Raw genomic sequence first — 16,168 nt, 5'->3', positions numbered from 1 at the left:
CCAAACTACAGATAGTCCTTAACTTATGATGGTGTTATGTCCTAATAAAACTATCAATAAATTGTAAATGTCATAAGTCAAAAATGCGTTTACTACACTTAACCTGCCAAGCTGACAGTTGCAGTTCACTGCCACCACGCGGCATCACAGCAGAGTGATATACTGCATATATGGCTACCCTGGAAAAAGACCCAAACTCACAGTATGGTTTCTTTCCCAGAGTAGCTGGGACTATAGGCACATGCCACCAGGTTTTAATTTTAATTTTTGGAGAGATAGGGTGTTGCTATGTTGTCCAGGCTCACAGTATAGTCTCTAATGAACGTGTATCACTTAAGCACATGAGAAATTTTAAAAAATTGAAAGTCAAAATTGTTAAGTTGGGGACCATCTGTACTTTTTTTCTTCTCCCATAATTTTATTTTTATGCTATAAAAGTACACTCACATCAATATTTCCTTCTTGAACTTTTTCCTTCACCTGCCTAATTCTGTTTGTACTTCAGGATTTATCGTAGATGACACCATCTCCAGGAAGCCTTCCCTGACTTCCCACACTGAAGGATTTGCCCCTGCTCTGGGCTCCTCAGCACACTGTGCATATGATTACCCTGGTACTTCCCACATTCTACTGAAATCAATGCTTTCTGTGTTTATTTTCCTAATTAGACCATGAATTCCTTAAGAGCCCAGGCCTCGTTTTTTCAGCTCTGTATCTGCAGACAAGGGTACACAGTCAGTGGCCAATAAATGTTGGTGAAGAGAGCGGGAATAAAATAAATTTTATGTCTATTTTCTCAATCAATTCTCTTCTCCTTCATCCTCATTTCATGTCTTCCTATTATTTCTCCCCTAGCACTAATAAATCATCTTTAGCCTTCTCTTCCTAGTTTCAATTCACAACTTGCAATATCTCTCTTGAGGTCCTAACTATTGCAAAAATGCTGATCTGGTGTGTGAGTAGCACAGGTTTAAGAGTTGGTTGCTCCTTAGTGCTGCAAGAAGGGGATTGTTTTATCTGGCGCTGGATTAGTCTCCATTATATCTCCTCTTCTGTTTTAGCTAGGGATTTTTAACATGATTGAGTTTTACCTAGTTTTCAATGTTAGCAGCTGGGTAAACATACTTTCTGCAACACCCTGGATAAAATGGCAAACTCCAGGGGAAAGTCTTTTACCTTTAGATTAATAAAAAAGACTTGCTCACAGCCCTGGTTGGGGAATAGTAACACCTGAGAGCATTTGAGGGGAATTGTGTGTGCTGGCTGTGGAAAATGCAGCTGATGACCAAAACAGGCAGCTGCCGTCCTGAGTGAGGCTGACCGCCCTCAGAGAGTAGCTTCAAACTGTACTTAGCAAGAATAACAGAGAAGTGAAGTAAGTGACTGACAACTCTGGTAGATACTTCCAAAAAAGCCTGTACTTTTCATAGGAGAATCACCTGATTCTAAAAAATGTAAATGAATGCTTACAAGAGACAGAGAGGGGAGTACTCAAAAATTGCTTAGGGAAAATACTTTGGAAAGAAGATTTTGAAACACAATAGGAAATTCATGTGTATATTTAGAAAAGCCAACTTTGTAAAAATCCATAAGTGCTTCTGTTTTCATTGTCTTCAAATTGGGTGTAAAGGATAAGAGACCTTTTTAAAATACAGTAAGTTCATCATTCCTAGAGTTTGTTTTTAAAGTTATCTGCTATGCAAATTCATTCTCATGAATCCATCCACATGTTTACATGTTTTAAAGATTTTTCTAAAATAAAAATATCAGGCAAGGAAAGTGTCTGTATGTATTAATAAAATGTGCCTGTGACGTAAGGTTTAGTAGAAGACAACAGGCAAAAACGTGATAGACTAATATGCTAAAGACGATTACCTGTGAGTGGCTACTGTTACTAAAAATATGTTTTTACTATGGAAATGACTTGCAAAGCATATTTTAAAAATTAGAGCATGTATATCAACATACTGAAAAAATACAACAAATGAGTAACAGGAACAGCCTATAACTGCAATACTTTTGCAAAAGAAAAATTTTTTAAAAGGGTTATTATAAAAAATATGGAAAACTAACTTCTTAGACTCACCAAAACAAATGTTTTTAAGGAGGAATTCAAAAACCACCACCACCAAAAAGAAGTACGTCTTCTAAAATGTGTGCAATGGTTACCAAATGAAAATTCAGGAGGGCAGGGATTCTTGATTGTATTTTATTCCTATATTCCTAGTGCTCAGAACAGTTCATGGCACATAGTAGGTGTTTGATAAATGCTTGTTGAATAAGTGAGAGACTGAATATGTGGAGGAGAAGCACAGATAATTTCAACCTGGCCCTCTGGTCTCTCCAGGTGAGGAATGGGTTCTTCCTGACTCCACGTTGCTGGAATGTTTGACCTCTCCTCTACTAGGTAGAACACTCCCTTGAGACTCTCTCTTCAGGTTAGAGAGAATAAAGAATTGCTAATAAGCAAATCCATTTTATGTCCTCCTCCAAAAAAATTCTTTATTTCACAAGTTTAAGAAACTACTTTGTCATAAAGGCGTTCATGATTTCACAACATGATCTGCCTGCCATGGGCCCTCACTTTCTCTGAACCAACCTAACACTCCTCTTACTCTCTCAGATCCAAGCACACTGCCCTCTGAGTTACTCCATAAACTCTGCATGGAATGCATCTCCCAGCTGTCTGCCAGCCTCCCTCAGACATTTTCTCTCATTTCTTGCAGGCTTCTGCTCAAATGTCACTTTTTTTTTTTTTTTTTTTTGAGACGGAGTTTTGCTCTTGTTACCCAGGCTGGAATGCAATGGCGTGATATCGGCTCACTGCAACCTCCGCCTCCTGGGTTCAGGCAATTCTCCTGCCTCAGTCTCCTGAGTAGCTGGGATTACAGGCACGCGCCACCATGCCCAGCTAATTTTTTGTATTTTTAGTAGAGACGGGGTTTCTTTTTTTTCTTTTCTTTTACCCCCAGCATAATAAATTTGAAGGGGGTCCAATAAATAAAGCAATGATGCCATCATTTCCCAGCAGTTACATTTGATAAAAAAAATTCTACTGCTAAAGTAAATTGATAGGACCATTAATTTTTTTTCTAAAAATTCACAATTCTGGGTTGGATGTGGTTGCTCAGTAATCCTAACACTTTGGGGGGCCAAGACAGGGAGAACTGCTTGAGGCCAGGAGTTCAAGACTGGCCTGGTCAACATAGCAAGACCCTATTTCTTAGAAAAAAATAATAATTCACAATTCTGGTAATAATTGTGCTTTCATAATACTGGAATTTAACTGAGATCATTTTTTTTTTCCTGTTTGTCTTGAAATCCTTGTTTTTTGTTCTTTTTTGTTGTTTGTTTGTTTTTAATGGATTGGAGGTTTCAGTGGGACGGGAGAATCACAAGGAATCAGGTGTTCAGAGGAATGTAATGAGTAGAGGTGAGAAACTAGGATGTTGAAAAGTAAAAAAAAGGAGAGAAAAAGAGGAAGAAAAAGAGGGAGAGAGAACAGGAATATTGCTTCATTCTAAAAACGGGTATTAATAAGACGGGGTTTCACCATGTCGACCAGGATGGTCTCGATCTGTTGACCTCGTGATCCACCCGCCTTGGCCTCCCAAAGTGCTGGGATTACAGGCTTGAGCCACCGCGCCTGGCCCCTCAAATGTCACTTTCACAGAGAAGCCCTCTCTGACCAGGCTAAATAGCAAAGCCAGCTTCACACTCAACTTCTGGCATTCTTTCTTGTCCTGGCCTGCATTATTATTCATGGATATGCTTTGTCCATGCCTACTACACAGTAAGTGCTCAATAAATATTTCTTGAGCGCATAAACAAACAAGAACACAGTCATATTTCATGTGCCACTTCAGGTAGGCAATATAAGAGATGGAAAAGGTTTGGCCTTTGGAATCCCATTTCCAACTATTCACTATGTGCCTCACCTGGAGACCACCTCCCTGACTGTCAGAATTTTCATATCAAGTGGGAATAATAACACTTATCCAGCATGTACTTGGCACCCACCAAAGGTTAGTTCCACTCCCTCCTTTCTCCCTGGTTCCTTTTTGTGGCTGTGAGCTAATGTAACACTGTCATTATGAAACAACGGGACTGCAGGTTCTGAGGTGGCTGCACAATGAGTGTGCTGAGCAAGACAAGAATGCTGAGCAGGCCCTGGGGCAGTAGAATTCATAATGACAACTTACATTGATTGTGCTTCTGTTTGACAACTGACAAGGCATGAACAGGACAACCTTCTTTCCTAAAGGTGCCATCATCTGGCTGGGAAAAGAGGGTTCTAGAACTGGCCTTGAAGCATGACTAAGTTTCAGAACAGTGGTGATTCTGAGAAGCATTTCAAAGAGGAAACTAAGCCAATTGGGAGGGTGGCTATAGCAGGGGCTTCCTTTGGAAACACATTAGAAGCAGCATGGACAGGAAGGGTGATGTCAGATTATGGAAGACCCCGCATGCCAGACTGAAGGCTAGGTCTAATCCTGTAATTTATGGAGCACCACTAACATTTTTGAATACTGGAAAAACATAGAAAAATACAATGAAAATGACAAATTTTAAAGAACCCACAGACTCTTCTCAAAGCTAAGCACTAAGGAGTACTAATGATTCCAGAGCTGTTTATTTATAAAAATAAATGATAAGCTTAGAAACTGAAATGAATCAATATTCTAATTCTAATTTTCCAAGGTCATCACTATTTGAACCACCACGACGGAGAAGAGACATGTGCTAGAAGAGACTTGGAGAACTGCAACCTATAAGAAAGTACCAAAAAATGTCAGCACACTAGCAGAAAAGAGCACAAACGTAGCCTCCAAGCAGCCAAGGGACCTATCTGTGGTTTGTGTTTTAAGAGCAGTACCAATGATTATGTGACCTCCTTATAAAGTTTCCTCTCCTAGGACTATACCCCGTTTCTCCCTTACATGTTGATTCCTTACTTATTTTTCAGTTTGAATAAATGTATAACAATCTTATGGATACCAAAATGCTGAAACTTCTGTGTATAAAAGAATAGAAAGAAGGTTGCAGATTATTTCATTATCTCCCCCTCATTATTTCATTATTTCCCCCTCGAAGGGGGAAAATGGAAATGAGTATGTTACAGATGCTACTAAAAGTCATTCCACAGTTGAATTCTATAAAAGAATTTAGTAAGGAATGAAAGTTTTAACACATAGGAAACCTACCCTGCCTGGGTATCATATTTTTCTTGGGATCTCTTCTCACAGCATGGACATGGTTTATTCAGATTATCAAAGAGCTTCTGATAAGGTTCTCACAAGTGTCTATTATTGAAACTTGGTAAACATGGTGTGAAAGGAAAAGTTTTATCAATTAATTAAATGAATTTCAAATGCTTAAGAGGCAAAGAGGCAAAAAGCAGAAATAAATGGGCAATTCTCATGTGGAGAAAGGTTAATCATTGAGGGCTCTGAGGCTTTGCAGTAGAATCAGAGTTATATTTAACTAGACCAGGAAAGGGCACCCAGCTCTCCTTTGCCGATTCTGTGTCTATCAGTCCAACACACATAGCCCCTATTGATGTGAAAAGCATTTGGCACATGGACAAGATACAGGCAATATTTAAAATTACAAAAGTGTTTAAAGTTACAAAAGTATTTAAAATCCAGGAAAGAGAAAATAGATAAATGTTGACTCAGATATTCCTGCAGACATTCCCAAATACAAACACACCGAAATAAAAACAACAATAGCAGAATTTTAGTTCTTATAACTTTGATGTGTACTACATAGAAACACATGGGCCTTTTCAAAAGACTAGATATGGTATTTGAACAAAATTACCTAATTTATTGGCATGATGACAGCAAATTTTCAATATAAAGGAAAAGTTAATGTGGGCATTTAGATCCACAAAAGCCACAAAGCCTATTTATAAATATTGAGAAGACATGTAAAGGCAAACAAACAGTGAAAGTGGCATGAAACAGTAAGAATAATTACTTTTTTTCAGATAAATGTGAAAAAGATGGTACAGGTATTAAAAAGAATAACCTGACATTATTGGAAAAATTTGGAAATTAAATAATCTACTTAATTAACATTAATCTTTTATGACCTATAACTCAATGTGGCATTTGCAGTGATCCAGAAATAATATCATGATTCACAGGAATGGCTCAGAAATGCAAACCAGCTCTTGATTTCGCCTCTTTGCCTTGCTTTCCTTAATGTAAAATGGAAATAACAGAACTTACTTCACAGGATGGGTATGAGGATTAAATTAGATAATGTATCTAAAGGATTTAACACAGTGAAAATCTGAAATAATGTTAAATTATTACTGTTATTGGTGGTGGTGTTGTATTTATGATATACTAAACCCAAACAGCTATAAGACACAAGGAAACAACCTAATTCAAGTCATGGTGACTTTCTTATGTATATCATTGTTATGACTCAGTATGTCACAAATCATATAAAATATGTTCAAGTGCCTCTAAACAAACAAACAAAATACCCACAGCTTTAAAATCTCTCCACTAGCCAGTTTTGTAAAATGGAAGAGAATTACAAATTGATCTCAAATAAGCCAAAAATAAAACTACCAGAACACCAGATAAACGCTTATCACATACTAATTCTTAAATGGATGAATACAAGATTCAAACTTACCTTTCAGATAATATTTTAATAAGCTCTTTTCTATTCTGTACCCGAAGGTGGTTAGTTTTATACTTGGAGTCATCAATCAGCTCAGGCAAATCCAAGATCTAAAAGGGAAACACAATTTTCAAGTATAAGACATAAGTTGTTCTTGTACCTGCCTGTAGGTGCTAGTTTTCAGGTCCTGTCTCTCCCTTCTCAAGAACATTCCTTGCTAGTCTTTATGCTTCTCAACAAGGACATGTAGAGGAAACAAACACACAATTAGGATGGATCATGCTGGTGAAAGGGTTTGTCACTCTAAGAGGCTTTTTCCACATTTAAGCAAATATTCTTACACATAGGAGAGCAGCAAAAGAACCCCATCAGTCTTATGCTAAATATGAGAACATAGGAAACATGTTATCTGATCCCCGCAGAAAAAGCCTTGTTTGGAGGAAATAGGGAGAGAGATGCTAACTTGGGTAAAATGGACCAAATTCGAAAAACCAATATCATAAGTGCATGTCTGCATGCCTCTTATACACAGCCAACGTGTACCTTGTAGATATATTCACTTACTTATTCCACATATAAATAAAATACTGTGATCTTCCAGGTTGTCCTATGCAGAATGTTCTATAAGGTGCTAAAATAAAGTAAAACCAAACACATTTGCCCAAATTCTCATCATTTAAACAATAGTAAATTAAAAGATTTTCTTCCTATAGAAGCATGACTATTTTTTATTAATGTATCTACCTGAGGTAATACCAACTAGAAATGCTTTTATAGACTTCCTCTTTTGCTCCTCCTCAATAAAAGGGAAAATCTATCTTGCAAGTTCCTTTGGACACCGTTCAACATTAACAAGACCATAATGAAAGTACCAAGTGGATTTGGAATGAAAAAGTTTTAAAAGACTGTGTAGAGGCAGTGCTTGGCAGTTGCATTGGAAAGTCAGAAGGAGCATTTACAGCCTGGGGTCAGGCCACGCAGCCTACAAAAAGCTTCATTGCCTTTATTAATGTATTTTCTTTCAATATAAATATCTAATGGTTTCATTTATTTCCCAAAGTTTAAACAAAATCAATCTATTAATCATCTTACAAAGGAGAGAGAAGTGAAGAAGATTCCCCAGAGTAAAGAGACCATCTCAGTGGTGTAATTTCTCTTTCACATGTTCCACTTATACAATTCCTTTAGGAATAATAAAGACAGCATTATTCTCCCAGATTTTAAAAAGCAATAGCACTTACAGCACCCTTTCTAGAAACCTCCCTCTCATAACACCTGATCCAAGAATTGGCCTCATGCCTTGTCCAGCATTTAGACACCCTCTCTCCCTAGGAGTGAATAAGTCATTTCAAGAAAAAAAACAATGTCATCAATAAGTCACAAGTTAAATTTATAAACTTGGCCTCACCTAAAAAGCGCCAACAGCAACAAAAAGTTACACAGTGACCACACTCAAGGGTAACTGAAATGCCCGTGTGTCCTCTGTATTGGACTTATTGGACCTCTTTTTTGTTTCAAAGATGGTGTGAAATTGTTGGCCAAAGTAATTATCCTTCCATCTTCAGCTGTGGCAGCTAACATTCCAAATGTTTCTAGAGAGACAGCTTCAAGGACTGTGGTCGTAACTATTACTTTGGAACCTAAAAAAGAGTGCTTCCTGGGATAAAACAAAACAATGTAGATGAAAGTGCTTGACTGTTTACATTAGCAAAGACCTGGAACCAACCCAAATGCCCGTCGATGATAGACTGGATTGGGAAAATGTGGCACATATACACCACGGAATATTATGCAGCAATCAGAAATGATGAGTTCGTATCGTTTGTAGGGACATGGATGAATCTGGAGAACATTATTCTCAGCAAACTGACACAAGAACAGAAAATGAAACACCGCATATTCTCACTCATAGGTGGGTGATGAAAAATGAGAACACATGGACACAGGGAAGGGAGTACCAAACACTGGGGTCTACTGGGGAGAAGAGGGGAGGGACAGCTTGGCGGGGGGAGCTGGGGAGGGATAGCCTGGGGAGAAATGCCAAATGAGGGTGAAGGGGAGGAAGGAAGCAAAACACACTGCCATGTGTGTACCTATGCAAATGTCTTGCATGTTCTGCACATGTACCCCAAAACCTAAAATGCAATTAAAAAAAATTAAAAAAGAAAAGAAAAGAAAGTGCTTGACATATTAAGCACTAAATAATTGTGAAGTATTCCAACTATGTACTGCTTCCCCCAGAAGAAATGTTTTGTTTTGGTTTAGTTTGGTTTTTGAGATGGAGTCTCACTTTGTTGCCCAGGCTGGAATGCAGTGGCACGATCTCAGCTGACTGCAACTTCCGCCTCCCGGGTTCAATCAATTCTCCTGCTTCAACCTCCTGAATAACTGGGACTACAGGCATGTGTGCACCACCATATCTGGCTAATTTTTTTGTATTTTTAGTAGGGGGGGGTTTCACCATGTTGGTCAGGCTAGTCTCGAACTCCTGACCTCAAATGATCTACCCACCTCAGCCTCCCAAAGTGCTGGGATTACAGGCATGAGCCACTGAGCCTGGCCAGAAAGTTTTCAAAAACATATATGGGTTCAAAAAAGAAAGGAGGCAGGGCTCTACAAAAAAAATAAAGAGACATTGGCAAAAATGGAAAAAAAAGAAAATAAAAAAATGCCATTAAACGGAGTGGCACACATTTTCTAAAAAGAGGAAAAGAGAAAAACAAATGAAGATCCATGATAACAAAAATTGTCAGTGTTTTAACATGCCTATCATCTAATGTTCCCCTTACAGCAAAAACCAAAATCCTTAAGATAGCCTGAAAGGTTCTACACAATATGGCACTATCACCTCTCTAACATCACCTCTTACCATGCTCTCCTCCCTGGCTCTTGGCTGCAACCATTTCATCTTCTTGCTGGACCAGGAACATGTCTATTTCACTTCAGCCTCAGGAGTTTAAAAATAGCTATTCTTTTCCTTAGAACATCTTCCACCAGACATCTAGTTGGCTAGCTCCTCCTTTCCTTCATTGAGTCTGCTCAAATTCATCTTTTATATATATATATATTTTTTGCATTTTAGGTTTTGGGGAACATGAAGAACATGCAGGATTGTTGCTAGGTACATACATGGCAATGTGGTTTGCTGCCTTCCTCCCCATCACCTATATCTGACATTTCTCCACGTGTCATCCCTCCCCAACTCCCCACCCCCCACTGTCCCTCCCCTAGTTCCCCCCGACAGACCCCAGTATGTGATGCTCCCCTCCCTGTGTCCATGTGTTCTCATTGTTCAACACCTGCCTATGAGTGAGAACATGCGGTGTTTCATTTTCTGTTCTTGTGTCAGTTTGCTGAAAATGATGGTTTCCAGGTTCATCCATGTCCCTACAAAGGACACGAACTCATCGTTTTTTTATGGCTGCATAATATTCCATGGTGTATATGTGCCACATTTTCCCTGTCCAGTCTATCATCAATGGGCATTTGGGTTGGTTCCAAGTCTTTGCTATTGTAAACAGTGCTGCAATAAACATTCGTGTCCATGTGTCCTTATAATACAATGATTTATAGTCCTTTGAATATATACCCAATAATAGGATTGCTGGGTCAAACCGAACTTCTATTTCTAGGTCCTTGAGGAATCGCCACACTCTTCCACAATGGTTGAACTAATTTATACTCCCACCAGCAGTGTAAAAGTGTTCCTATTTCTCCATATCCTCTACAGCATCTGTTGTCTCCAGATTTTTTAATGATCGCCATTCTAACTGGCGTGAGATGGTATCTCAATGTAGTTTTGATTTGCATTTCTCTAATGACCAGTGATGATGAGCATTTTTTCATATGTTTGTTGGCCTCATATATGTCTTCTTTTGTAAAGTGTCTGTTCATATCCTTTGTCCACTTTTGAATGGGCTTGTTTGTTTTTTTCTTGTAAATCTGTTTTAGTTCTTTGTAGATTCTGGGTATTAGCCCTTTGTCAGATGAGTAGATTGAAAAAAAATTTTCCCATTCTGTTGGTTGCTGATTCACTCTAATGATTGTTTCTTTTGCTGTGCAGGAGCTCTGGAGTTTAATTAGGTCCCACTCTTGGGCTTTTGTTGCCAATGCTTTTGGTGTTGTGGTCATGAAGTCCTTGCCTATGCCTATGTCCTGAATGGTTTTGCCTAGGTTTTCTTCTAGGGTTTTTATGGTATTAGGTCTTATGTTTAAGTCTTTAATCCATCTAGAGTTAATTTTAGTGTAAGGTGTTGGAAGGGGTCCAGTTTCTGCTTTCTGCACATGGCTAGCCAGTTTTCCCAACACCATTTATTAAATAGGGAATCATTTCCCCATTTCTTGTTTTTGTGAGGTTTGTCAAAGATCAGACAGTTGTAGATGTGTGGCGGTGCCTCCAAAGCCTCTGTTCTGTTCCATTGGTCTCTATCTCTGTTTTGGTACCAGTACCATGCTGTTTTGATTACTGTAGACTTGCAGTATAGTTTGAAGTCATGTACTGTGATGCCTGCAGCTTTGTTGTTTTTGCTTAGAATTGACTTGGCACTACGGGCTCTCTTTTGGTTCCATATGAAGTTTTAGGTGTTTTTTTCCAGTTCTGTGAAGAAGGTCATTGGTAGCTTGATAGGGATAGCATTGAATCTGTAAATTTCTTTGGGCAGTATGGCCATTTTCATGATATTGATTCTTCCTAACCATGAGCATGGAATGTTTCTCCAACTGTTTGTGTCCTCTCTTATTTTGTTGAGCAGTGGTTTGTAGTTCTCCTTGAAGAGGTTGACTGGATAAACAATGAAATGAAGGCAGAAATAAAGATGTTCTTTGAAACCAATGAGAACGAAGATATAACATACCAGAATCTCTGGGACACATTTAAAGCAGTGTCTAGAGGAAAATATAGAGCAATAAAGGCCCACAGGAGAAGCAAGTAAAGATCTAACATTGAACTTCTTAATGCAACTACCCTGATTACCCTATCCCCACCACAAACCAACCCACCCCACACAACACTGAGTCCCCTGATTCCCTCTTCCCTTGCCAATTTTTCCCATAATATTTATCACCTAACATACTTATTATGTTTATTATTTCTTATCTGCCTGCCCTGCTAGAATGTAAGTTTCACAAGGTCAAAGTATTTTGAATGTTTTGTTCACTGGTATAGCCCAAATGCTGATAACATATTCTTCAACTGACAAACTCGTAAACAATGTGAAAGCTTTCAGGTATATGATATTTCAGACATTATTCTATGCCCATGCCTTATTCCATTATGTCTAAAGTCACTTTCTAGTTGCAGCCAGGCATGGTGGCTCACACCTATAATCCCAGCACTTTGGGAGGCCAAGGCAGGTGGATCACCTGAGGTCAAGAGTTCGAGATCAAAGTGGCCAACATGGTGAAACCCATCTCTACTAAAAATACAAAAATTAGCCGGCATGATGGTGGGCACCTGTAATCAGAGATACAAAGGAGGCTGAGACACAAGAATCACTTGAACCCAGGAGTCAGAGGTTGCAGCAAGCCAAAATCATGCCACTGCACTCCTACCTGGGCAACAGAGTGAGACTCCCTCTCAAAAATAAATAAATAAATAAAAATAAATGTAGTTGCTTCTTAAAAGTGATATGGCCTTTTGAAAGAACTGTTTGTCAGGAGGAAATTAGGAAAAGTTGTCATTGCCTGTAAGTCATAATGTTCATATACACTGCCATCGCTTTATGTGCATTATTGATACAACACATATTAAGCTCAATTGTGATTTAAAATGGCAGCCAGTATAACAGAAAATTTGATAACTCAGTACTGAAATAAAAGGTCTTTACATATGCAGGAAGATGCAGAAACAGAATCACTTGTAGTATAAGAACTACTGGAATCTAGTTTTTAAATAAAGGAAAAGGCAACATCTCTAGTGAAACATGAGGTTTCACAATTTCTCTACAAATTCAGATCATCTGATATTCCCTCTGCCAGTACAAATGTTAAATAAGAACTTGCACAATAATTTGTTGCAAACAAGTTTTCTGAGATTACAAAAACTGGTCCATCGTTAATAGAGCCCCACTCCAGTTTTCTTTTCATTAGTGTTTGCCTCTTTTGTTTCTATTTGTATATTTTTCCATCATCATAGTTTAACAGTATCACCACATTTGAAGTGAATTTCAAATATGAATTGGCCAGCAAAGAGTTGGGTCATTTTTTTTTCTGACAACTTCTGTCTTTTAATTCATGTGTTTAGACTATTCACATTTAATGTTATTGATATTTTTGAATGACTTAGATCTATCAGTTTATTCTTCTTTTTTTCTGTTTGTTCCTCTGTTTTTCTTTCTGGTCGTCTTTAGAGTTGTTACCATTACATTTACCTATTTTGATTTTGGCTATATTTTTGCATAGATGTTTAATGACTGCTTAAGGGATCATAATGCATATACTTTTCACATTGTATTTATAATCAAAATTTTACCCCTTCAAGTGGAATATAGCAAACTTACTACAAAATAGGTCTCTGTACTCTCCCCATTTTATGTTGCATATATCTGTATGTTGAATCTACGTGCACTGAAAATCCCATCAGACAATATCTTAATGTTTGCTTTCGTCCATTAAATATTTCAAAGAATTCACTAGGAAAAGAATAGACCATTATATTCACCCAGATTTTACTATTTATGTTGCTTTTCCTTCATTTCTGACATTTCCAGTTTCCTCCTCAAAAGATTTACCTTCTGTAAATGAAAAACTTCCTTGAAAAATTATTTTAGAGCAACTCAACTGGCTAAGAATTCCCTTAGTTTTCCTTTATGCAGAATGACTTTATTTAACCTTCGTTTCTTAAGGATATTGCTACTGGATATCAGAATCTAGGTTGGCATTTCTGTCCATTCAGCCTTTCAAACATGTTGTGCCACTTCTTCCTGGGAGCATTAATTTTGGACAAAAAAAAATATGCAGTTAATTGAGTCACTGCTCCCACATAATACATTGTTTTTTTCTCTGGGTATCTTTCTGGATGATTTTTGTGTAACCATTGTGTTACAATTGCCTATAGTACTGAGTGCAATAACATGTACCATGCTGTACAGGTTTATAGCCTAGGAGGAATAGGCTATCCTATACAGCCTAGGTGCGTAGCAGGCTATACCATCTAGGATTGTGTAAGCACACACTATGATACTCACATACTGCCACAAACTGACACATTTCTCAGGATATATACCTGTTGTTAAAGTTCACATGATATATTCATGTATAGATTTTTTTCAGTTTATCCCATTTATGGTTTACTAAAATTATTAAATCTATGAGCATTTAACTTTTACCAAATTTGGTATATACAATTATTTCTTCAAATATTTTTTCAGCATGTACATGTTCTCCCCTCATTCTGGGACTCCAATAACAGAAATATTGGACTCTGCTATTGTCATACATGTTTCTGAAGATCTGTTCTTTCTTCTTTTGAGTAAGAAGGAGCTATCTTTTGTTCTTTCGATTGTTCAGATTGAATAATTTCTATTGATCGACCTTCAAGTTCCTTGTTATCTTCATTGCACTATTGAGCTCAACTAGTGAGGCGAAATTTTTTTTCTTGGTTATTATAATTTTAAATTTTAAATTTTCCCTTTAGTTCTTCTTCATACCTTGTATTTCTTTGCTGAATATTTCTATATCCCGTTTATTTAAACAGTGTTTGTGATGCTTGTGAGAGCATTGTTATAATAGCTCTATAAACATCTTTGTGAGTTCCTTCGAACATCTGCGTCATCTTTGCATTGGCATTTATTGATTGCCTTTTCTCACGCAAGTTCTGATTCTTCATATGCTGAGTAATTTTGGACTGTATCCTGAACATTTTGAACTATAACATAACTATATTTTGAACCACTGGGTCTCTTTTAAATTCTAAGAAGAATTGTTAGTCTTGCTGTTTTAGCAGACAATAGACCTGGTTACATCCAGGCTGCAAGTTCTAACCCACCTTCAATGTGCTTTGATTCTCGCATTGACTAAGTTTTCAAAGCCTTTGCAGTGTTATTTGAGTCTGACTAGTATGTGCTGACCTAATGGTCATGTGACAACCTGGGAAGTTGTCTACTTATTAATTCAGTTCGTATCATCTTTGGTATTCTGATTAGGATCAAATTAGTGCATATGCAAGTAAGAGATGATCCCAGGAGTTCATAAACAATGTCAAGGATTGCTTTGTCAAGATCTTCTCTCTACAATCTCTACAGCATTTTCCAGATCCCTGGGGCTCCTGCTTTAGTCATCCCACTCCCCAGCATAGTTTCAGGGCACAGGCCATGCAATAAGAGGATGGAGGGGGAAAAAAAAGCAACAGGGATTCAATCCTTTCTTTGGGATCACAGCTCAGCAATGAAGAAAGTTCCTCTTTCTCAGAGTTGGCTCCGGCTCATCTGCTGTTTCCAATACAGGATTACTTGGGGACTGGGGCATAAGAAAATGGAAAGAATGGGGAAATAAACTATTTCCAGACTCCTCTGACATTACAGCTTACTTTTTCATGTTCTTTGCTCCAGGAATAAAGAGCATTTCCTGGATATCTGTTGCATTGCCTAGTGCTCACTTCCAGGTTTCAGGTTCAACTATACTCAAGTGAAGGAATAACTGGAGAAAAAAGCTGGTAAGTTTACTGCCAGTTAGAGGTACTTCAAATTCAGGTGTTCTCCCCTAAATCTCTTATTATTTACTTTTCAAAGTATTTTAATACGTGCTCCATGAATCCATGAAGCACGTATTAAAATACTTTGAATTCTATCCAGGTATGATCACCATGCCTGGGGTAAGAGATAGGGAAAGGTATGTTTACTCTATCCTCCCCAGAACCAGAATCATCACATCTAATTTTCATAGATGCCATTCATTAAATGCATATGAGCAAGGCCTATTCTAAGTGCTTTACTTCTCTAACGCTTACCAAACCCCCAAGTTGTATATAGGTATAATTATGTATTATAATCTTCATTTTATACATAGGAAAACAGATGCTTAGAAAAGATTAAGGACCTTGACAGAGTTCACCTGCCTAATGACAAGACTTATAGTAGGCTTTAAACATTATACCTTGGATATATTATATTTTGGAGCAGGTAGTCTAAAAACCTGCTCCAAAATTACCTACCATCCTTCTTAAAATTGAAGTTTCCTCTACGTCACCCAGACATAATAAAGTAAAATCTTTGGGAATTGGGCTAAAGGACATTCCTATGCATACTACATTGAGAACTAATGTATATTCTCTCCAAGAAAAGAAGTTTTCAATCTACATTACTTTCAAAAGGATGTCAACATTCAATACTTCACACAGGAATAAACATTAGGCGTGGCATCCATCAGCTTAATATAGCTTACATATGTTCACTTTCCTACTTTGCTGTATCATGAAGGAACATGAAGTAGGACTTGTCATGAACAAAGTTCATTTTATACACAAGAAGATTATCTGGACCCTCAGAATTGAACCCAACATTCTTGCTCCCACTCCAACCTTTTACAGTGA

The 16,168-nt window shown here is 37.7% G+C and overlaps 1 protein-coding gene across 15 annotated transcripts in view; it reads right to left on the bottom strand.

Annotated features, from left to right (window-relative positions):
• Nucleotides 1-16,168, bottom strand: part of SUGCT (succinyl-CoA:glutarate-CoA transferase) — a 723,305-nt gene that overhangs the window by 414,207 nt on the left and 292,930 nt on the right. For all 15 annotated transcript variants that reach the window (XM_054237014.2, XM_054237011.2, XM_002751352.7 and 12 more), the window contains one exon: nucleotides 6,655-6,752. In XM_054237014.2, coding sequence (XP_054092989.2) covers nucleotides 6,655-6,752 — 98 coding nt within the window. The remainder of the gene's footprint in view (nucleotides 1-6,654; nucleotides 6,753-16,168) is intronic.

The sequence above is a fragment of the Callithrix jacchus genome, chromosome 11, assembly GCF_049354715.1.
Source record: "Callithrix jacchus isolate 240 chromosome 11, calJac240_pri, whole genome shotgun sequence".
NCBI classification, from domain to species: domain Eukaryota; kingdom Metazoa; phylum Chordata; class Mammalia; order Primates; family Cebidae; genus Callithrix; species Callithrix jacchus.
This window is presented reverse-complemented; position numbering and strand designations above follow the sequence as displayed.